Genomic DNA, 23697 nt, shown 5'->3' with positions numbered 1-23697 from the left:
TATGGATGTTTTTACTCAAAATCATTGGGGTTTCCCCACACAGTTTAAAATCCTGCTGACTCATTGTAATGAACCAAACAAATCTTTATTTTCATTTCAGTAAACATGTTGTGGCCATTAACAACTTGGCACACTGCTTGTGTGTATTTCAAAATGTTAACATTTTTGATAGTTTTGTAGTAAGAAGAGAACAGCATGCGGCAGTCCAGCTAAACTGAAGTGCGAATAGAAAACAAGTGCAGCTGTGTTCAGGATGAAATCTTAATTCAGAATAATGAGTTTATTTTTGTTCTCAGTGCATTTGATTGAATAATATATACTGCTGTAAAATTATTATTGGATGTTTATGTTTTTATTCCATTTACATCATCAGTGTTATGTACGTGGATTAGTCTCTAAATAACACAGTGCAGAAAAAGGTTACTATTTTTAAAATAGAGAGGGGGAATATCAAATTAAGTATTAAGGGTGTTAATTTAAATTATTTATCTTACATAAATATATTGCCCAAAAATAAAAGTATATAAATAACTAAATAAATGCAAAATACTACAATACAATGCAATAAAAAAAGATGTAAATACTTACAGATATATACAACAACGTTATTGCTCCAAAGTATAACTTAAATTGTCCCTTGAAGACAAAGATTTTTAGTGAAGTTATTACTGGCTAAAACTATTTCATAAAAAGCAGTATTTTGACTCAAAAATATGTCAGATGAATTTCTTTTCTAAATTTTGTACAAATTTAATGAAATCTAGCTTGAGAATTGATACAGGTAATTATGCTAAACCAAACACTTACGTCCATAATCATAAAAAGTTGGAAAAATTAGATAATTTTCTTAATTAACATTTTCTTCAATTTTCTGTATCTCTTTGGTGTTTGTAGTTTAATTTGTGAATTTGGGGGCATTGTAATGCAAAATCAAATTAGTTTTGTCTGTTTATCATTATTATTTGACTAAATCTGAAGAATTATCCCCTATAAACAAAAGTTCCATAAATAATGTCAAATTGTTTTAATTTCTTCAAAATTAATGTCATTGCCCTTTATGTTTACTTGTTTCTGTTTTAAACTTAGAAAATGAAGTTATTATTTGTATTCATTATCAAACAAATTGTTGAAAAATAACATCTACTATATTTACTTGAACATTTTATTTTATTAAATGCCTGGCCGTAGACCATCAGGTCATCAGGCAACGAGCTGTCCAAACTCTTTTAAGTGCAGAGCACATGTCCAGATGAGCAGCGTCCATGACTTGTTCAGAATCACACAAAGCACATAAAGGTGAGGAAGTCGGATTAAAATGAAACAAAAGAGCACCAAGGCAGTCATGTCCAGTCAGTAGTCTACACTCAGCCACAGCATTAGCATGAGGGGAGTCTGAGACACAGTCAGCTTTCAATAGCACCCTCCATGATTTATTTTCAGAAGCACTATCTGCAGCATTACGAAAGGATTTTTTATAAATTCTATTAATTTAATTTTAGCGGAGTGAAGAGATAGGTCTCTGGAAGACTTTGTAGCAGATCCATACTTTTTTTTTTGCCAGGTCTACCATCTCATTTCTCTCTCCAAAGGCCACAATGTGATGGCATTCTCTGGAAAGCAATCTTTGTCTGAATTCTGCTCAACAACTCCATGCAGCTCTGGGTATGAGCACTCTGTTTTTATAAGTTATTCGCTAAGGCCTGAAGAGCAGAACTTAAGTCCAATAAAATTGCAGCCTTATCAACAAGAGAGAAACAGGCAGAAAGCTGTTGAAGAGCTAAATGGATGGCCTTGACTTCACCATCAAAATGTGTCGTATGAGAGCCAACATGTACGTAAAAGGGAAACAGATCACAGAAGATGCCAGCACCAGCGCCCTGGGAGAAATCTGAAAGGGAACCATCATTGTAGATATGAAGCCACTCAGTATGATGATATCGAGTATTAGTAGTTTCCAATGCGATTGCACGAAGAGCCGTTGGGCATAAGTCGTTTTTCCTCACATTCAAAGTCCAATCTGACATCGTGAACCATAAACTCCAGTCTATTTATATGAGATAATAATTCGTTAGTGATTTCGTTAATTTGCATTATATTGAGCATTCTCCTGGATGCATTGAATGAAGCCCTTCTGAGTTTTTAGTTGACATACTATGTTAAAATCGTATTCACGCCAAAAAGAAATATTTGGGGGTCTAATAAGTGTGTTATAAAGGATAGCTGCATTCCTCCGAACCAGGTTAGTCATTGGCTGTAGGTCACAAAGCAAATATAGTACAGGAGTAGTTTTAACACTTCTAGTGAACAAGCATGAAACCTAGTTTTGAAAAACTTCAGACATTCCCAAGATTCTACTTCAGGCAGAGAAAAGCACTTCATTGCAATAATTTAAAACTGGCTGGACATAAGTCTTATAAGTAGAGTCAAAGGTAGCTCTGCCACATCCCCATTTAACACCAGCTAGTCTCTTAAGAATGGAGAGTCTCCTAGCTTTTGAGATGACGTATTCAGCATGCTTAGCCCATTTCAGTTTGTTAACAAAGATGCAACCCAGATAAATTGAAACATCATTATGCTGTAAAGAAGAACCTCTGTAAACAAGATCGGAAGTGAAAGGCTGTCTAAAGTAATATACTGATTAGTAGTCTTCCCCAAGTTTATAGTCCTATTATTCTCCAAACTCCAGCTCTCCAGTTTCTAGGGAGACTTATTCAGGATAGTATTTAGCTTGGATTGACCACCTTTAGATGCATAGCAGCAAATAGCAAGATTGTCTGCAGAAAGGACAGCGTTAGTTCATCAGAAGTCAAGATACTTGGTAGATCACAATAAAGATATTAAATAAAATAAGGCTGATCACAGTGCCCTGTGATAAGCCAGTTTCACTTTGTTGAAAGTTGTCCGCAGAAAAGGCAGCGTTAGTCAGTTCATCAGAAGTCAAGCTACTTAGTAGGTCATCAATAAAGACATTAACCTCTTAAGGACCAGCACCAGGAGAACGAAGCACAGTCATGGGACTAAAGTGGGTCGTTGCCATCGGCCTGCGCATTTTCAGCAGTTAAGCCTAATTTTACCAAAAAAAAAAAAAAAAAAGGTATAAAACCAGCATTTTGATATTATGACTTCAATTTTTGAAGTTGCATATTTAATGTATATTAATATAAAAAATATCACATTAATAGAAATAAATTAAACAGGCAAAATACTAAAATCATAACTATACACGCAGAAATAAATACTATAAACATGAAAAAAAATTTAGGTAACTAAATTCCAATTTAAAAATTCTGCTGTGTGTGAAATAACTCAAAACAAGGATCGACACACAGTTTTGCATTGCATATTTTGCACTCAAAATACGTTGTTTGCTTACGCTTTTCCTTGGTTTTAGCACGCACAACGCATCTTCTCCTACCTTTATTACTTTTCCGTCAATGTAAATTGTCTTCCAGTTAGACAGAAAGGTATAGTGTCTGGTGATTTTGGACAAATTTTTAAGTACAGTCTCCTAGCCATGGCTAACAGAATGAAAATGAATATAACCCAACAAATGTTCCAAAACTTCTTCAAAAGACACTCAGGAATATTTCATCCTCATACCCTCTGTGACATCAGGTATAAACCTGATGTATATTAATTAGATTGTTAGATAACTTCCTGTTTTTCTAAATCGAAAACAGCGTCCACGATGACTGGAAAGTGATCAAGGAAAGACCCCCTCCAACTGGCGGAATATCTGTTACTGATCACGTTAATATATACATTATATATAATTACATTATATGTAAAGTAAATATATTATATTCCAAACTATAACCGCTGTGTCATTATACATAATGACCTTTTTCCTGAGAAATGCGAGCAAGGCGCATTACGCGTGGAGGAAGCTGATAGTCTTTTCCCTTCTGTAATAATGTTACTTTTTAATTAACCAAGAAAGCTTATGTTAAGTATCAAAATTAATATACTGGTTATTATAAATTAAGGAAAAATCACAAAAATACCGATAACTCCCTCAAAAATAAGCCAAACCGTGTAAAATTTGAATATGGTGCCAAGTAAGAGTAGCTGAGTAAAACTCCAATATGGTGCAACATCTGCGAGGAGCATAAAAGCCCATGTTTGAGAGCAAGCCCACATATTTCACTGTGATAGTGACATCAGAAATCTGAGATAGCCAATTCGTGACAATGATCTCCAGGCATCATTTGCCTTCAGAACTATGATAGAAAGCCTATGGGAGACTAGAGGCAGGACAAAGTCAAACAGAAGTGGCCAGATGGCTAAATGTGAGTCTTTCTGGGGTTCATAGACTTTGGAGGCAATTTCAAATCACAGATTCGGCACCTAGGGGGTTCAGCCAAGGGCGGCCAAGGAAGACTGCTATGACGAGCGCCGATGACCGATATTTGACATTATGTGCACTCAGGAATAGAACCGCTACTCCCGACTCTTCTTAGATCTTTCCTTGCTGCAGCCACCGGAAGGTTGGTGTCAACGTCAACTGTGCGTAGAAGGTTTCATTGAAGGTGGTCTGTATGCGAGGCGAAGAACATTTGCGTGCCGCTCAAGTCATGCCATAGGAAAGACCGTTTGTAGTGGGCACGACAAAATGTCCACTGGACATCTGAGCAATGGAGGGCTGTTTTTTTTACGGATGAGTCCAGGTTTAGTCTAGAACGTGATAGTAGGCGTTATTTGATATGGAGAGAACCTGGAACCCGTTATCATCCGTCAAACATCTGTGAAAGAGAAGCATATGGAAGAGGCAGTGTCTGTGTCTGGGGTGGCATCTCTTTGGGTGGACGCACAGCCCTCCATGTTTTTCCAAGGGGAACCGTGAATACTCATGTTTATAGAGATGACATCCTTGATGCTTATGTGCGCCCATATGCCGGGGCAATAGGTGATGCTTTCCTGTTACAGGAAGACTATGCAAAACCACACAGGGCTTGCATTGTATATGATTATCTTCAACAGGAAACAATTATGCACATGGAGTAGCCAGCTCAGTCCCCGAAATTGAATCCTATCGAGCACGTTTGGGATGCTTTAGGGAGACGTCTAGTCGCTCTCAATCCACCCCCGTAGACCCTAGCCACGCTTGTAACTGCTTTGCAAGAGCAATGGCTCTCGCTTCCTATGGAACTGATAGATCACATAATTGAAAGCATCATACATCGCTGAATGTGCTGTATTGTTTCTAGAGATGATTATATTCCATATTGAAGGTACTTTTACTATAGCAAACTGACACCTTCGATTTGTTCATTTTATACATGTGCTAATTTCTATACTACCATAATTGTCTGGTAATTTCTTTTTATTTGATACCTTAGTGTGTGTTGTATATTGTGGGTAAGTTTCATAAAATTCTACATGTAACTTTTTCAGTAATCGTGATTTTTCCTTAATTTATGTTAACCAGTGTAGAAGGAAAAAAAAGAAAAGAAAATCCTAACGAAATAAACAATAACAGCTGTGCTCCTTTAATTCACAGGCGCATTTATAAAGAGCCATGATTTCCAGTTTGTTTATTTCAATTAATCTCTCAAAACCAGAACCACAAAACAGAAACTAATGCTAGTACATGAATGTCAAATGCCGTATGAATCAACCCGTGTGAAAACAATTATCACTTAGCTCCATTTACTGGCTCTTAAAAATTCAAATAAATCGCTCCGTTTTAATGTCACGTATACACGATGCTGGGCTCGTAGGAGCAGAATCGTTGCATCTCGTATACGGGGCGCTGGGCTGGTAGGAGTGGAATCTTTGCGTTGCGTGTACGCGATGTTGGTCTTGAACGGGTTAAATAAAATAGGGCTGATCACAGTGCCCTGTGATAAGCCAGTTTCACTTTGTTGAAAGTTGGACACAGAATCACCAAAACGAGTGGTAGAGAAACATTGTGAAAGAAAACTCATGATCTAAGAGAGCAAGCATATTTCTGCATACACACAGGTTTTGTAATTTCTGGATATATTTGAGTCGCCAAATGTTATCAAAAGCCTACAAACACAGTCAAAACAGAGCATCTCTGATCAAGAGCATCCTTTGTGGACTGTCTCGGCAAGATAACCTGTTGGTTTGTGGACATCCATTTTCTAAATCTGGCCTGAGTAAGAGATATAAGGTTATTAGACTCAAAAAACCAACTCAGACGAGATGCAATCATTCTTTCCATGACCTTGGATAAAACACTAGTTAAAAAAATGGGTCGATAGCTAATTAAATTATCCGGAGGTTTATTATATTACTTTTAAATATAGGGATGATGATTTTTTTGCAAATTGCTGGAAACTGTAGTTGTAGAGCTCCGATAATACAGAGAGTGCATTTCTGCCAAAGTGCCTCAGGAAATCGGAGTGGAAATTATCTGGACCTGAGCTCTGGCCACTCTTGGCACCTCTAATAGCTTCTGTAAGTTATGCCTTGTTGAAGTCTTGATAAAAAATCTTGTGTCCACAATTACAGAAGAGGCGGAGTGACGGAAGTTGCTGATCTGTCTGAAAATAAATACGTAATAACTTATGTAACTTTTGTTTTCTATACCATAGTGAAATATTGCATTTAATTAGGTAGTTAGCCTTTCATTCTAATTTGAATTACTGCTGCTGTCGTCAAATATTCATCAACATTTTAATTTCTCAAAATATATCTTAAGATATTAGGTGGGTCTTATTTTTGAGTAAATATAGTAATTCATATATGTTATTAACATCTTTATCTGTATGTCCAAAATATTTTGTTTATGATATAGTTTTTCCTAATGCATGCAGGAAGTAATTTTTTAATATTTTACAGATGCCTGCATTTTAAAAGATTACATATTTCGCGATGGATGTAGTGGTTCAGGATGACATTGATGACTTTTTTCAGTGACTTCTTTCTGTATCCTGTATGTATTAAGCAAAACATGGATAAAAATCCACAGAAAATAAAAGTGAACTTTTCGTCCTCACTGTCATTTGATCATAGAATCTCTGATGGTCAGCCAGCTTGGTCAAGAAGCAGTTCAGTGTCATCTTGTTCGAATGACTCCGCTGTATATTGCAGTAGCCGTCATATCCAAAGTTCTAATATACATGTGGGAAAACGTGTAGGGAATGAATATCATTCCGACATATCGAAACGGACCAGGCATTCATCTGGATCATCTGTTTCGAGTAACATGTCTTGTCTCAGTGATAAAGATGTGAAAAGATGTTCTTTAACAATATCACCTAAATTATTAACAAATAATCCTATAAGAAATTTAGAAGTGAGGGACAGTGATGCTTGTCTTTTGGCTTGTTCAGACATTAAATCTAATAATGTAATTTCACAGAAGGAAAAAGTGTCCTGTTCTGGTAATTCTGATTCTGTATTACCATTGCGTCATAATCTCAGGAGAAATATCAGAAAGAAAACATGTAGTTGTGATTGCACTGCTACATGTACAACTTTAGTTGTTAGACGTTATAAAGAAATTCGTCTAAAGAGAGTAAAAGAGGAAACAGTAATTTCTAGTACAAAAGTAAAAACTTGTATGCAGGAGAATTCTTCAAAAGAAATGCATAACATGACTTTTGGAAAAAATGTATCATCAAAATCGGAAAGTGGGAGAAAACGTAGATCAGAAGTGGAAAAGTTATACGATTCTTTGCATGAAATCGAATGGGCCAAAAACTTTTCTCCTGATAATATTCTTAGACAAATTAATATACGACAAGCTGCGTCTTGCTCTGCTTTTGGGAGATCTCCTTCTAAGCCTAGCACTTCTAAACCTCACAGAAAATCAAAAGGTAATGTAAAAAGTAAACAAAATATAGCAAATGATAAAGTTCCTTCTGAAAATTCTACTTCTGAAACTCCCAACCCTGACAGTAATCATAAAAATGAAATAAGCTCACCTGGTGTTCATATAACCCATGCTAAAAGTGATGCTGCTGTCACTGATTCTTCTGTTTCTAAAAGTCAGCAAAAAACCAAAAAGTGTTTATCCTCAAATTTACGTCCGTCAGAGAATGTGCTTACTGATTCTGATGAAACGAAATCATTTATAAAAGAAAATTTTGTGTCTCATGTCAGTTCGCAAGATGATTCAAGTCCTAGTGAAATTTCCTGTTCCAAGACATCTGAAGCAATCTGTGATAAACTTGTAAAGACAACGAACAAAATTGAATGTCTTGATGATGCTCAGCTTTCTTGTGCATCTGATGACTCAGTCGTTTCAGGAAACACTATGGAACTAATTGCAAAAAATTTCTTGGATTTTGACTTCAAATGTCATTCTAGTTCGGGTAGTGTTTTGGACTATTCTGTTACTCCTACATTTTTTGATATAGCAGAAGAAGGAATTAGGACTATTGATGCATGCTTTCGAGAGGTAGGGGCTGAAGTGGTAGTTTCCACTTGCTATGATGAACAATGTGGCTTGCCTCTTTTAACTTCTGTTAAAGAAAGTCAGATACCAGATAAAAGGTCATTTTTAGATGAGGGTCCACCTGTGTTAGAACCATGCATAGTCCTGCAAAATGAGAATCTTGCTGGAAGCAGTAAAGAAAATGAAGCTATTTTAAACCACACTCCTGATAATTATTTGGAGCACAAACTTGGTAAAATGTACAATAAAACTGCAAATAATAAAAATGGACTGCGTAATGGAAGTAAAAATTCAAACATATGTAAAATTACTAGACATACTGAATTACTACAGCTGTGGAAAAAACTTCGGAGCATTCATTCAGCCAATAAATTTATGAATAATCCTGTAATAATTTATGCTGCAAAACGAATTTTAAATAAATATGTAAAATATTTGCGTTATAGGGCAAAATTACACCGCTTGCCATCTTTTAAAACATGCAGGTTCTCTGAGAAAAGTACAGAACAAATTGACAAGTCAAATTTTGTATCTATTAATAGAACTTGTGAGAAAAGTACAGAAAAATCCAATGTATTAAATTCACTACCTGTAAATAGAATTTCTTGTGAAAAAAATGTAGAACGTAATGATTCTGCTATCAATAGTATTTCTAATGAAAAATGTACTGAGCAAAAATTAATTTCTTTTGTAAACAAAAGAACTCCTGATGAAAAAATTATAGAGCCTTTAAATAGTTTAAACTCTTCTGTTAAGAAAAAGGAAATAACAGAGCTTGAAAATACCAATGAAAAAAATGCACAGCATGTAAATACATTAAATTCAGCTTCCATCAATAGGACTTCTAGCATCATTAAAGAAGAAATGTCACATAAGAATCATGTTTCAATAACATCATCTTTTAAATCTCAGGAGTTAGATGAAAGAAGTGTTCATGAACCGAAGAAAAGTACAACTTTTTTAAAGACGTTCAATGGGAAACTGGCACTTCAGAACTATTCAGATGGTATGGTATTTGACCGTTGTAAGAATGGTTCTGTATTATTTCATTCTGAAAAAGAACCCTGTAAACCATTGCCTGGAACTTCTAAAACAGAAAGTGTGACATCTTCGTCAACTTCGAAAAATGCAGGATGTAGTCTTCAGCAGAGAGAGCATGCTGTGTCTCCTTCGTCGTATAAAGCTGTGACTTCATATACATCAAAAGTTGAAAGTAAGTATTTCAACACTGCTATTTCTATCAGGAACTTTAAAGTATCGGTACTTCTTGATTATTGGAACTCAACCAAAATGTAGCACCTCTTACCTAACTCTTTCGTTAACCTCTAATGGTCTCATCGTTTCTCGTCCTTTAGCTAACACTTGTCTCTTATTTATTTCAGTTCCATTTTGATAGTGTGGAGCTTAATGTAATATTTTATGCCTTGATCTTAGGTCCAAAATGTAGCAAAGTTCTTGCCAACTTTTATTTGGCTATTCTGGTATTTGGCTATTCTGGCCTTTAGCTAACACTTGTCTCTTATTTATTTCAGTTCCATTTTGATAGTGTGGAGCTTAATGTAATATTTTATGCCTTGATCTTAGGTCCAAAATGTAGCAAAGTTCTTGCCAACTTTTATTTGGCTATTCTGGTATCTGCATCAAATACTGCATATCTTTTTACATTCTGATTGGTAGCTGTTCTGCTATTCCAATTGATTTATTTCATTCACATTGGTTATTTAACAATAGAATACAAAGTCTTACATTTTCTATTAATGGGTAAAATGCCATATTTCTGAAAAAAATGCAATATTTTAGTTAATTGACAAACTCCAGAACCTCATTATAATTTGTTACCAAAAAATCATATATACACTGCAGAAAGAAATATTACATTTGAAAAATTACTGTTGAATTTCAGAACTGCAAATCCACATGTATGCTATGCACATACCTGGATTTCGACATAAATGCTTTTCAGTGGAATGGTATAATATTGCTTCATCAGTACATTTTTGTAAATTTTGGTGGGTGTGTGGATAATCAGAAAGTACCAATACATTTAAAGTAATGTCAGTATATCAGATAATAGCAGTATTAATTTAATAATTATCTGAAATAATCTGATTATGTGAGAGTAATGAGGAATGTTCAAATATAAAAAGGAATTTGTTAGCTAAATTGCATGGAAATTTATTGAATATAATGTAATGGTTAACCTTCTCTGGCACAGCATGTTGCCCAGTGTAGGCACACATAAAAAAATTCCACAGAAAAATTGAATGGAAAAGACGGGGATACTCAGATAACCGGCACTTGGCGAAATTCCTGAAATCGCGTTTGCCAACTTGGGTGATACGCGCCATAAAGTGGGAGGACAGTTTAGATTGCTAGTTTAGATCTTCACTACGCTAGGGAGAAAGGGAAAAGGGAAGGGATATTTTCTTTCTATAAGTAAATACTTTGCTTTGGCTGTCATGTGACTTTGCAGATAACGTTGTGCATATGCTCATATGCTGTTTGTCGTTGTGTATGATCATTCACTATTTAATTATTTTATTGGCACAGGTTTCTTCCCTATATCGGGCTCAAGAGGGAAATTTTGTAAAGTGTCTTTTGACGTCATTTCCCACTTGGCGTCAAAAAAATCCTTCCAAGGATTTGGTGATTTTCGCCAATTCAAGATGGCGGGAAAAAATTACGCCAAGTGCCGGTTATATGAGTCTTTCCCCGATCTCTTTATTCTATATTAGTTTTAAATTCTTACCTTGAAATCTTGTTTAAATTGAGTGATTTAAACAAGAATGCCCAGAATGGGATTTCTGAAACACCAGACCATCAACTAATATTGCTGTTTCACTGCAGAATTTTTTTCTGTGAGACCATTTCAGAAAGCTGGGTGCACAGCTGTGTTTCATTTTCCCTTTTTATGTGGGGGAGGGAAGGATTGGTTATCAACTAAGGTATTGTTGGGATGTTTTTCTGAAGGTCATTGGAAATTTTATCAGTTAGCAGTTGATTTTCACTTGAGCAGTTATCTTTTTTCTCTCGCTTTTGTTGAAAAAAGTATTCTTAGCTCTACAGTAATAAATTAATAATTTTTAGCAAGTTGTAGATGTTTTTGAGAGTTTCGAGTTGTAGATGTTTATTTCATTTTATTTTATAGTTTATATTTTCGTAACTGTATGTGTAATAATAGTTTCTGAAGACACGAAGTTCCATAATGTTGAACACATACCAGTGAAGTGTACGAGAAGGTGTACATGTAGTATCAAACAGGAACCCCCAGATACCAGTACCGGTACATGTGCAAAACATGCAGTATTGGGTTATTCTTCTTCAAAGGTGGTGTCACATACTTGGAGAAATACCACAATGAAAAAAAGTAGAGGAAAGTGTAAATATGAAATGTAAATATCATGAGCCAAGTTACCTTTTTTTTTTCATTTATATGCATGTAATCATATAACTAAGAAATGCTTTTTTTTGAGGGAGGTGCAAAGTAGCAGGCCTTCCCATAGTGCCCTCTGGGTAATGCTAAATCATCTATGGTAATCAGAATCTAGTGTTTTTTAATTGAAAGCAAAACCTTTTACTCTATTATGTGCTTTCCAAGTCTCAGTGCTCTTTTCAAAGCTCCATTCATTCAGTGAACCTGCCTCGGGCACACCCACAAAGTTAAAACAGTAAGCGCTATCTTTATAAAATTTTGCCTATATACTCCTCTAGGCCTAAATAGATTGCCTTTTTTTTTTTTTTTTTTTTTTTTTTTTTTTTTTTAAATTCCAATTTTAAAAGGTAACGTGCCAAAAAGGGTTAAATTTTTTTTTTTTTTTTTATGTAATTTTCTGCCTTTACAATACACTTATGCTATCACTAAAAAACATTTTATTTCTTGAATAACTGCTTGGCATTCTTGCATGGCATCAGTAATCTGCTCATTAAAACTTGAGTTTCTTCTTTGCTAAAAATTATTAATTTATTACTGTCTTTAATTAATGTTTCTACATTACCATTTAAAATCCCTAGTGATTTATCTTATAGCAGTTATCCAATTGACCGATATTTAGTGATTTATCTTTTAGCAGTTATCCAATCAACCGATATTTAGTGATTTATCTTATAGTAGTTATCCAGTTGACCTGAATCAGTGTACCAGTGGCATTCAGCTTGTTTTCAGTGGATGAAATTCTTGGCTGACAAAGATGTTGTTAACTTTCACCTGTCCTTCTGTAATAGAACTTGCACTAATCATACACTAGATTTTGGAAGATTTTTAACTGGATTTTTTAAAATATTGAATGATTCTGAGGCATAATGCAGCTTGTTTAGTCAAAAATCTAGTTTGACATGCCTACAGTGGGTGGATGATAAAAAGAAATATTAGCATTACTGTTGCAAAGTTCAGAAATACTTTTTTTGTCCATTTTGTGTGATTATTTAATCACATGAGCGAAGTCTTTTCGATGATGGGGCATAAAAATTCCTGTTTATTTTTAAATGTTACATGTGTTGAAATTGGCATGTATTTGTAAATTATAGGTGAATATTTTACTTCTGTCTGTAATGTGATACAGAGTAGTGCCAAGTGCCCTGATTCGTGTAGTGGTTAGCATTGCTTGTTGCCTTTATCATTGGGTCATAGTTCAAATCATGAAAGCCACTTGGTTGTTTGTAAATATATAATGTCTTCAGGTCATGGGGCACTTAAAATATGCACATAGTCCTATGTTACAGTCCTTGCATTTATAATATCAGGTTTTAACAAGGGTTCCCGCCACTGCAAATATAGTCTGCACAAGCAGTTCATATTGGCATGTTTGATTATTATTATTATTATTATTATTTTTTACTTAATATTTTGTTGTTTTCCTCATGCAAATTGGTTGAGAGGTTAATCAGTGATAAACTAAAGTAGTTGCGTCTGATTGGTCAATGACATAGTATCGGCGGCATATACACTGAAATGGTGAACACGAGGAAATTCACTGTTTTTTGTCATTTTTAATGTAAAGGCTTTTGTTACAGCCTAGTTTATTTGATTTAAGTTTATAAAATAAAGATTAGTTTTATTTATTTTTAGCAAGTTTTTTATTTTGGCAAGGCCAAAGTATGTTTATGCTTTTGCTCCACTGCCAATATATTTTGTCAAACAGTGTTTGGCATTAGAAAGAGAGAGACTTACTTTAGGACACTGTGTTGTGAAATTTGTAAAAAATATCATTATCATTAAGTACAAGGTGCTTGAAATGAAACTATCATACAACCAGATAAGAACCATCATTTACTTCCAGTTGTGTTGCAAAAAGTCAGTCAGAGAATGTCACCAAATCATGTGTACAGCTGTAGGTACTAATGTTGTATCATGTGACATTGTGAAGGTTTGGTAGCAAAAGTTCAAAAATGAGGACTATGACATTCAAGAAGCAGAGCACTTTGGCTGACCTACTGATGTTGATGAGGCCCACCTGCAAGAACTTGTGGAAGAAGATCAGTGTGCAGCCACTCAAGAGCTTGCTAAGGAGTTAGGTATTAGTGCCATTTCCATTAGTCATGATACGCCTCACATAAACTTGACATACAAATTGATGAGCTGACTCAAGCAGATAATGGCAGGCATGTTCGGGCTTGCACTAATTTGCTAGAACGTCAACACAAGGACAAAATTCTGGATCGTCACTTGTGATTTACCAGCTGGAATCTGTACCCACTCAAATGGGATCTTTTGCCACGCCCACCATATAGCCCTGATATCGCTCCTTCGGACGTCTAGCTTTTTTCACCCCTCCAGCTACATCTTGCTAGTTTGAATCTGATAAATGAAATTAAATTTTGAATAAATCATCCTCAAAGGTCTATGTGACTTAAGTGGCCAAAAAAAATAATGTCTTTATAATAGAAAATATGATTGAGATACAATAACACACCGAACAAGTATTAATTTTAAAGTCAAACGACAAGAATCAGCATTGTATTTTCAAATTTTCACAGGACTAGTTTTGGTTTTACTGAACTGTCAGCCTCAGCTGCAAAAGCACAAATGAACAAGATATAGTGTTTAGATAAGATGAGAAAGACTGGACAGGAGTTAAGGTACTGGCACCATCTGTTGATGAAACGAGAACTAAAACTTAATTTCCTTAAAGTTGAAGGCAAAGTTGAATTGGAATTAGGGTCGTTAACTAGAACAGAAAGGTTTTTTTGAATGTGAAATGTTTCTAGAAAATTTTTTGAATATGAAATGCCTCTCTAATTCACCTATGGAAGATGTTTTTTGAATAATTTTGGCTACAGAAAAATTGTAAGTTGGATTTTCGAACCAACGATCCTGGGTAACAGAAGACTTCTGAGTTTCCTTTTTTCTAACATATGCCTCATGTTCCTTAATGCGAAATTTTAAGGCTCTCTTTGTTTGACCAATGTAAGTTAAACCGTACCAGCAAGCAGTCCTGTAAATACCCCAGGAATTCATATCTAGGCTTATTGCGTGTGTTTTGTTGTGAACCTTCAGATGAATAATTTCTTCTAACATTGAATTATGCAGACCGACAGTCCTGTTTTGAATACCCCTGGTGAGGAATTTACTGTAAACAAGATTCAACAAGTATTTTACCGTGACCATTAGCCAGAGATCAGTGGCGTACTGAAGGACGGGCAAGGGGATCTATTGTGCACTGGGCGGTGCTTGCAGAGAGGCACCAAATGGTTTCCAAGATAGTATATTCGTTATATTATGTTACTTTATGTTTTTCGAGAGACCACCAAAAAGATATCGTGCTCCGAGCGACAGTTATGCTCGCTTCGTCATTGCCAGAGATGTCGATATATTTGTTGACAGATTAAAACCAGCATATTTGCTGTTAACTGAGGTGAACATTCTGCATCATAAGCAGTCGGATAGTGCACAAACATTGCCCAATGAAAATCTGACTACACATCAACAACCTGAAAAACAACAATGAAATTTGCCATACACAGAAGTTCATAAAAAAACTACATGCTCTGGTAGATATGCAAGTTTTTCCAACGCGTTACAAAGATTAATTACATACTATTCATTATTGTTATTTCGTATTAATTTCATATATATTTTTATACTTTTTATACATTTATATACATGTATTTCCTTTTCACATTTATATACATTGAATGTACACTGAAGTTATTGTTATTAAAAGTTATAGAGTATCTGTTACTGGAGAAGGAGTGATGTAGCAGCTCCCTCTATGTATATTATCTTTGTTGTTGTGAGGCAAAAGTCCATGGTTCACTAATCACAAAGGTTTTTGCACTGTTGCAGTTAAGTGTTTTTCACAGTCTGAGTTAGTGGGACACAGAAAATAGGCTACCTTATGTAAGTCTTTTTTTTTTTTTTTTTTTCTTTTTTTTTATTATTATGCAACCGAGTCGAGTTTCTGTAACTGCAGGAAATTTCCTTGAAATCCAGGCTGACATCAGTAGTTATTTCTTTTAGCAATCATTGCCAAGTAATGGTCTTGAAAGTCTGTCTTTTATGGTTTTGACATTTATATGCTTTTAGCTACTTTTGGTTCTCTGTAGACCTGTGTAAGTGTCTGACCTGCTTCCATTCTTACAATTCATCAAATATCTTCTCAAGGACATGTTCCACCTTCTACCCGTAAAATTATCTAACTACTCATACAGTGCTTGAAATTAGAATTTGAAGCATCTGCTTGCGCTCCTTTCTACATATGCCGAAAGGACAAATGCAAAAGTAGGCATATTTCTGTCTGGTTAAGGTGAATCCCATTGGACTACATGATAATGTTGACTTTGAAGTATCAGTTAACTGCTTTTTAGTAAACTTAATAGAATTAACATGAAACAATATTTTTATAATTGATCCTTTTTCCTGTTATTGCCAAATTGTTCTGAAAATTTAATGCATAATAGATTACATGAAAATGTAAATCTTTTGTATGTATCTGGCCAAAAGTATCTGGGCACCCAATGGTACAGACTTGGAGAGCCTTGAGGCATATATTAATATGATTTTGGTTTCCCTTTTGCATCAATGACAGCCTGCACATGTCTAAGGAGACTTCACCAGTTTTGGATAGGTAGCCATAGGATTGATTTCCAGCTGTCCATCACAGCTGAAGTGAGCGCAGGCAGTGAGGATGGTCTATTTCGTTGGCTATGTAATCTGCTTTTTAATTCATCCGAAATGTGCTCTGTGGGCATTAGATTAGGACTCTGAGAAGGCCAATCCAGTTTTTGAACACCCATTTTGTAAAACCATGGCTGTACGAGTCTTGATGTGTAAATGGAGCAGTTATCCTGCTGGAAGAGAAATGGGCCTTGCCCCAAAATTATTGCCATAAAGTTAGGACAGCAGCATTGTCCAGGATGTTCGCATACATCTCAAAGTTCATTCTTCCAGCCTCAGGAACTAAGGGACCCAGGATAAACCATGAAAATCGCCTTACACTTAAGTGACTGCCTCAATGCAGCCACTTAAGTCACATTTGGCAGGCATTCACCAAAGCCAGACACGTTCATCGGGCTGCCAGATCGTAAAGTGAAATTCTTCAATCTAAAGAACATTTCCCCACAGTCCTATGATGGTAACTCTGTGGTTCGACTGGGTGAAATTACCAGAACCGACCATTTATGAGAGGAGACCCGGGGTTCTTCCAGATCTCTAGCTAGACAGCTTCGGCGTGCAGAGCAAATAATCAGTCTTCACATAGATTGGAACCATCGTATATTCGATCGTAGGTTTAGGCTTGGCAGGAGCCATAATGGTACTGTCTTGTCTACGACCTTGGCCGTGGGGACGCTGCATGGCTGATGGTGTTGACCATCTGAGAGGGGTTGGCTCCTCTTGGTTGGTGTAGAGGGACATATGATCTCGTGATTTATTTTAAGCATCCATATTTTTAGTACCACGAAAGGGAGTGGTGACCCCGCTCATGGGAACCATATCTTTGAGTCTGAGTAGTTAGAGTGGAGATCGGTCTTCGTGTAGATTTCTTCGTGATGGTCGCCCGTCCATCTCTGCTCTGATGAATTAATTTTTGAGAGAGGTTTTTCCTCTGCAGCGACCGGGAGCGACCACTAACCTTTTCAGAGTTCTGCAGCTGCACTCACCAACTTTGTTTGACTTGCCACTTCGTTCTTCAGTAGTTTCACTGCATTGGCGTTTCCACTTCACAGTTATATTACTCACAGTGGATTTTGTTTTCTGTAGAATGTCTGAAATTTCATGAATTGATTTTCCACAAAGAAGCCATCCTACTTTATTGCCACGATCAAATTAGCTCCTTTAAGTTACTTATTGTCTCATTAAATGCATAAATATGACCTCACAACCACTACCACCACTTTTATAACTTTCGGTTTCACATCAAATTATGTCACCTGCCTGATCCTTTTCTCTAGGGGGGCTGTCTGGATACTTTTGGCCAGATAGTGTATTTACAAGGATGATTTAGAGCATCTTGTTGAACAGTAAATTATTTGAAAGTGTATTACACTTTTTATTTTCATTTCCTGTTTTTGTCCAGTCCACTGTTCAGAAAATTTAGAGTAGATTTTTTAAAAGCTAGCTTGTATCTTCATTTCAGGCCCCCACAGCTCTAGCTAGTTCAAATTATGTTCGATTCCAGGTGAACGGGCTTGCTGCATGGACATTTTTTTCTATCCATAATGTGGATATGAGCTAGTTTTCCATGGAAAATCCTCCACAAATGCATCCCTCTTCCTTATGTAAATAGCCCTAGTGTGCTTTACCATAATCAAAATAAATCAAACCTCGAAATCTAATTCTTTTTTTCTTCCTTGCTACTATGCCAACAGAAGAAAACCAATATGAGCAACATCCCACTCCAAGCAATCATTTATTAAGTCAGATGGGAAAATGCACCACCATCCCAAATCACTGAAGTGTTGAAACAGCCAACATCAATTCAGTGAGACATTAGAGTAGTCAACATCAGTGTAACATCCGTCAAATGTGTTGTCATTGATCACGGTGTGATGCTGTAGCCAGCAGATGTTAGAAACTGGCATGGTGGAATCATAGTTAGGAGGAAAATCATTTTTAAGACACATCTGTTTTTTGAGTATTTTCCATTCCTAAACTCTGAAAGGGATTTCTTTAAAATTTACTGATATTATATCATTTCAGATTTCATACGTTGTACTGTATAGTGTTGTTGTAAAATGATAAAACTAAATGCATTAGTGATTTTGTATTTTATTCATTTCAGCAGATGAATGTACAAAACATGATGAAGATGAGAGTGTTCCACGTCCAACATCATTTGGCTTTTCTTGTCATTACAAAACAATTCGAGTTAATAGAAATAACAGATATACACAGGTTGTGTTAAAGCTTACAAGAGGAAAATCAATTTTTCTTACACTGGAGGTATTTTTTGTTTTATGTTTATATTAAATTTGCATGTATTTAATATGAAATGAAGATTTTAAAAGTGTGTTTAATTAAGAGTATTGCAGAGTTGCCAACTCTCCCGATTTAGGCCGGAGACTCCCGATTTACGACCGCTCTCCCGCCAACCCGATTTACAATATATTTCTCCCGACTTTTTCTTATTCTTAATATTTCTCACGATTTTTATGGAACTTGGCTTAATACTTCGTTATATGAACAAAAAAAAAAAAAAAAAAAAAAAAATGTTATTTTGGATGTCTGAAAGCTGAATTTTCTCTAGATTATATCTAAAATGAAACCTTGCGAATCAGATGAGAATTTCTGCTTTGTGATTGACAGCATACGTATCCAGAAACGTCGTTCTCCAGTTCTCCAATGGGCATCGAGCTCCACTGCATGTCATCTGGCATATATTAGCCAATGAGCATAAAGCAAGCTCAAGGCAGTTGGCCATTCTTTCGCTATTTCGTTCATTTTGTCCCGAGTTGTGTGAGTACACGTGCTTTTAGGAAATAGTTTTAGAAATTATCATCTTTTGATATGTCTGCGAGAAAGGTGAAATACTCGTGCACGTTTCAAAAATCGTACACAGTTGACTTTCCTTCCATTATTTCTTCAAGGAAGTGTAATAAATTTGCGATGTGTACCATTTGTCGTTGCGATTTTTCGATTTCGCTTGGTGGAAGGGCAGATGTTCTCAAACATGTGCGTACACATAAACACAAGGACAACATGAATTGTTTTGAAAAAACGAAAAATTAAATTTTTCTTCGGAAACAAAAGACCAAAAAGTGATTAATGCAGAATGTCTGTTCTCTGCCTTTTTACTGGAGCACAACCTGCCACTGAATGCATCGGATCACGCTGCAGCTTTATTTAGAAAAATGTTTCCCGATAGTGAAATCGCTAAGAAATACTCAAGTGCAAGGACCAAAACAGGTGCAATTGTTAAAGAAATGGGTTTGAAAAATAAATCTTCAGTTATTGATTGCATTAAAACAGCTCCGTTCTGCCTCCCTACGGATGGAAGCAATAATACCAATTCAAAACTGTATCCAATTGTTGTTTCTTTTTTTAATCCAGAGTCTTCAGAAATTGAGTGCAGTTTACTTTCTGTCCCCACTTTAGAAGGACATTTGACAGGCTTTAATATAGCACAGCTAATTATTAAAATTTAAAAGAAAATGCAGTCCCTCTCAATAATTGCTTAGCACTTGGTGCCGATAATGCACCAGTAATGGTAGGCTTGATGACTGGTGTTGCAGGCATTTTAAGAAAGGCAAATTCAGATTTGCAGATTATGAGGTGCACCTGTCACCTCTTAAATTTAGCAGCTGAAAAAAGGGCAGCTTCTTTACCATTAAATGTGGATGAACACATTGTTGATATTTATTATTATCTTGAAAGGAGTTCTAAAAGAAAGGAAAAATTGAAACAGTTCCAACAGCTGCATAATACTGAAATGAGAAAAATTTTGAAACATGTGTGTACACGCTGGTTGTCTTTAAAGAAATGCTTATCTAGAATCCTCGATCAATGGAACCCACTTCTTGCATTTTTTAAAGAAGAAGTAAATGCTTCGAGAGTTAAGATAAAAGGCTCTATTGAAAGTTATAAGTACCTAAAGTAAATGAAGATGTAGTTACTACTTCCATTGTTAAAAATGGGTTTGAGAAAAATAAAGTAATTTCTGCATCATTCAGCAATTCAACTGGCAGTTCTCAAAATAATACTGCAAAATATAAGCGTAAAGCTGATACAAATTTCTCTCAAAATAAAAAAAAAATTGCTCAACACACGAAACATTTTCCGATTACTGTAAGTTTATCTTGTGAAGAACGAATATTTATGTTTTTTTCTTCGGACCTTAACAAAGCTTTTTGCTTTTTTTTACAATTCATTTTGCCAGCATTCGATGTTCTGAACACAATTCTACAAAGCAGAATTCCATTAATTCATGTTTTGCAATCAATGATTTATGATCTGTTTAAAGACATTTTATCAAAGTTTGTAAAACCAGTCTGTGTTTTGTCTTGTAATTCTATATATGATGTGATTTATGGTGAAACAGAAAATCGGAAGAAAGATGAAGATTTGGTAATAGGAGCTGCAACTACAAAAGTAGTGGAAGAACTTTCAGAAGAAAACAAAAGTAAGTTTTATCTTCATGTTAGAAGTTACTTCTGTCGAGTATGTGATTACACACTACATAAATTTCCAGTCAACGATGAAGTGATTTTGCATGCTAAAGTTGCTGATATTTCTGCTCTAGCAAATGCATCTTTTTCTGATATAAGGTAATTTTTAGAACAGATTTCCTGTGTTACTTCGTTTAGTCATGAAAGATGATGATATTGATGTTGCTACTGATATACTTCAGTCACAATTTTGCAGTTTACAATTAGAAAACTTGGATGAAGTTATAAAATCAGCTAGGATTGACACCCAGTGGAGGTTAATTGGAAAATTGAAAGGTGCTGATGGAATTTTAAAATATAGTGAACTCTCTAGAATTATGTTGGCCATCTTGACAGTTCCCCATAGTAATGCGGAGTGTGAGAGGATTTTCAGTATTGTTGCGAAAACGAGAACTAAATTTAGATCTAATATTAGTGATGACACATTAGAAAAACTTTTATTAGCGAAAGCAGGCCTAAGTGGCAATTGCTATGAACAAAATTATGAAGTTTCTTTCTTAACGAGAGCAAAATCTGCCACTGTCCATAACATTTGTATGAAAACTGATTAAAGTGCCTTTTTTATTTATTTTTTTTAAAACGATGAAAGTAATAAAAATGTTTTTTATGTCTAAGGTATTTTTGTTTTGCTTGCATTTAAGACTTAGTAACTATTTAAAGTTAATTCATTATTAAAAACTATATTTTTATCATTTAAAAAGTCTTTTTAACATTGTGAAAAATCTCCTGATTTTTGAGTGTCATAGGTTGGCAAGTATGGTATTGTAAATGATGGTACTCTATAAAGTATGACATAACTTGACTAAATAATACATCAAGAATAAAATTATATTAACCCATTAATGCCCAGCATCCTCATTAGAGAATGGTTAATGAAATGGCTAGAGTTCTTTGGTTTGATTGGAACGATTTATTTTTCCTTTTTAGTAATAGTAGATGACATCACTATAAACAACCCACAGATTTTTACAGATCTGGTATTACTTGTAATTTCATGATTTAGATTGCCATTTTGGGATTTTTCAAGCCTCGCACATGCTTTTGTGCAGGTACATCAACTAAATCAAGGTCAGGCATTATATCTATTGTTATACTTTTCTTAAGAATTCTGTGTTAACATAGGATAGTAAAATGATTGTCTTGGTACATATTTGTTCTGTTTTAAACTGACTAATTCACCTGAATATGTTCTGTGTGACTCTGGACGAGACGTGACTGCTGCTGATCTGAACATGTGTTCTGCTGTAAATGATTTGGATTGTATTGTTAAAACGTATTGGAGAGCTCGTCACCTAATGATCTAACTGTGAATGATCTAGCATTTATTTAATAATAATGATAGTAAAATAGTCTGTTATGTTGGAATTTCCTTTTTAAAAAATGATGTCTTGTTATGCTGTACTTGATTCAGGACACTTTGCATTAGAGTCAACCTTTTGTTCAAAAATCCATAATCATTATTTGTTTGTTATTTCATATTTTTGGGACTAGTAGCTGAATTAAGAATTTTAAAGGAATTACTTATATTTTCCATAATTTTAAGAAAGTGTTATGTAATTATTATGTTTCTTAGCATTGAAGAAGCCCGAGAACATTTGTTCTTGAAAAAATGAAGTGGATATAATTGCAGTTCCACTGGAGGTTGATGCCTAACTGATGAAGATTTTGATGATGAGATTGCAACTGTACTTAGGGTATCTAATATTGCCAAAAGCTGAAATCGATATTTCAGAAGCAATGAAAATTATGCAGAACTATAACCTTAAAATAATAAATATATATATATATAAAGGTCAACCAAAAATAAAAAAAGTCAAAAGATGATTCTAAACTAGGGTCTATGGTCAAAAGATGATTCTAAACTATGGTCTATGGTCAAAAGATGATTCTAAACTATGGTCTATGGTCAAAAGATGATTCTAAATATTCAAAATTTAATGATGAAGTAGGGAGAAATACTGAACATTTTATAAATTAAATGGACCAGTTAAGTGTAATCGAAATGTTTGAAACATTTTGTAGTGATGAAGTATATGACCTTATTCTAACTGAAGCACTTAAGTATGCTGCTGAAGTAAAAAAATAATTCATGCTACTCTTTATCTGAGGAGGAAATAATAATATTTATGGGATTTCTCATATTTTCTGGCTATCACAAACTACCAAGTGAAAGAGATTTTTGGCCAGAATATGAGGATTTTAAGCATCAACTTAAGTCGAAATCAAAATCAAAATAAGTCAAAATTTTTGTACTAAATTGAAAGCTCTTATACACTTCAAATGCAGTAGTAAAGTCGAAAATAATAAAACAGGCAATTCTTTTAAAATTGGGCATTTATTAGATTTACTAAATAAAAACCCTCAACGATGGGGTGTATTTCAAGTACATTTATCTATTGATGAAATGATTATACATTATTAGGGTCAATATTCTTTGAAGCAATTTATGAAATGTAAACCACTAGGAAATGAATACAAATTGTGGACAAAATGGATATTGTAATTTTTCTTTCAATGGAATGTAAAACAAGTTCAAAGACTTCTTTTGCTCTCCAAGTTATTTTCATTGCTCTCCCAAGTTATTTTTGAAGTGCTATCTATAGTGAATAATCCATTTAATCATACGGAGTTTTTGATAACTTTTTCAACAGCAGTGAGTTGTTAGTAATGTTGAAAGAATCTGGTTTCATGCTTATGCCACTATAAGAGATAATAGAATGGCTGAATGT

At 34.9% G+C, this 23697-nt stretch overlaps 1 protein-coding gene across 6 annotated transcripts in view; it reads left to right on the top strand.

The window, feature by feature from the left end:
- The window catches only part of LOC118197865 (uncharacterized), an 85161-nt gene that overhangs the window by 13454 nt on the left and 48010 nt on the right, over positions 1-23697 (top strand). For 5 of the 6 annotated variants that reach the window (XM_035369419.2, XM_035369421.2, XM_035369420.2 and 2 more), the window contains 2 exons: positions 6808-9581; positions 18586-18746. In XM_035369419.2, the coding sequence (XP_035225310.2) occupies positions 6860-9581; positions 18586-18746 (2883 nt within the window). In that variant the 5' untranslated portion in view covers positions 6808-6859. The remainder of the gene's footprint in view (positions 1-6807; positions 9582-18585; positions 18747-23697) is intronic. The other variant, XM_035369422.2, reaches the window with a different exon arrangement.

This window comes from Stegodyphus dumicola, chromosome 2 (assembly GCF_044657685.1).
Source record: "Stegodyphus dumicola isolate Sdum_Otavi_A_Nest chromosome 2, ASM4465768v1".
Classification (NCBI taxonomy): Eukaryota; Metazoa; Arthropoda; class Arachnida; order Araneae; family Eresidae; genus Stegodyphus; species Stegodyphus dumicola.
This window is presented reverse-complemented; position numbering and strand designations above follow the sequence as displayed.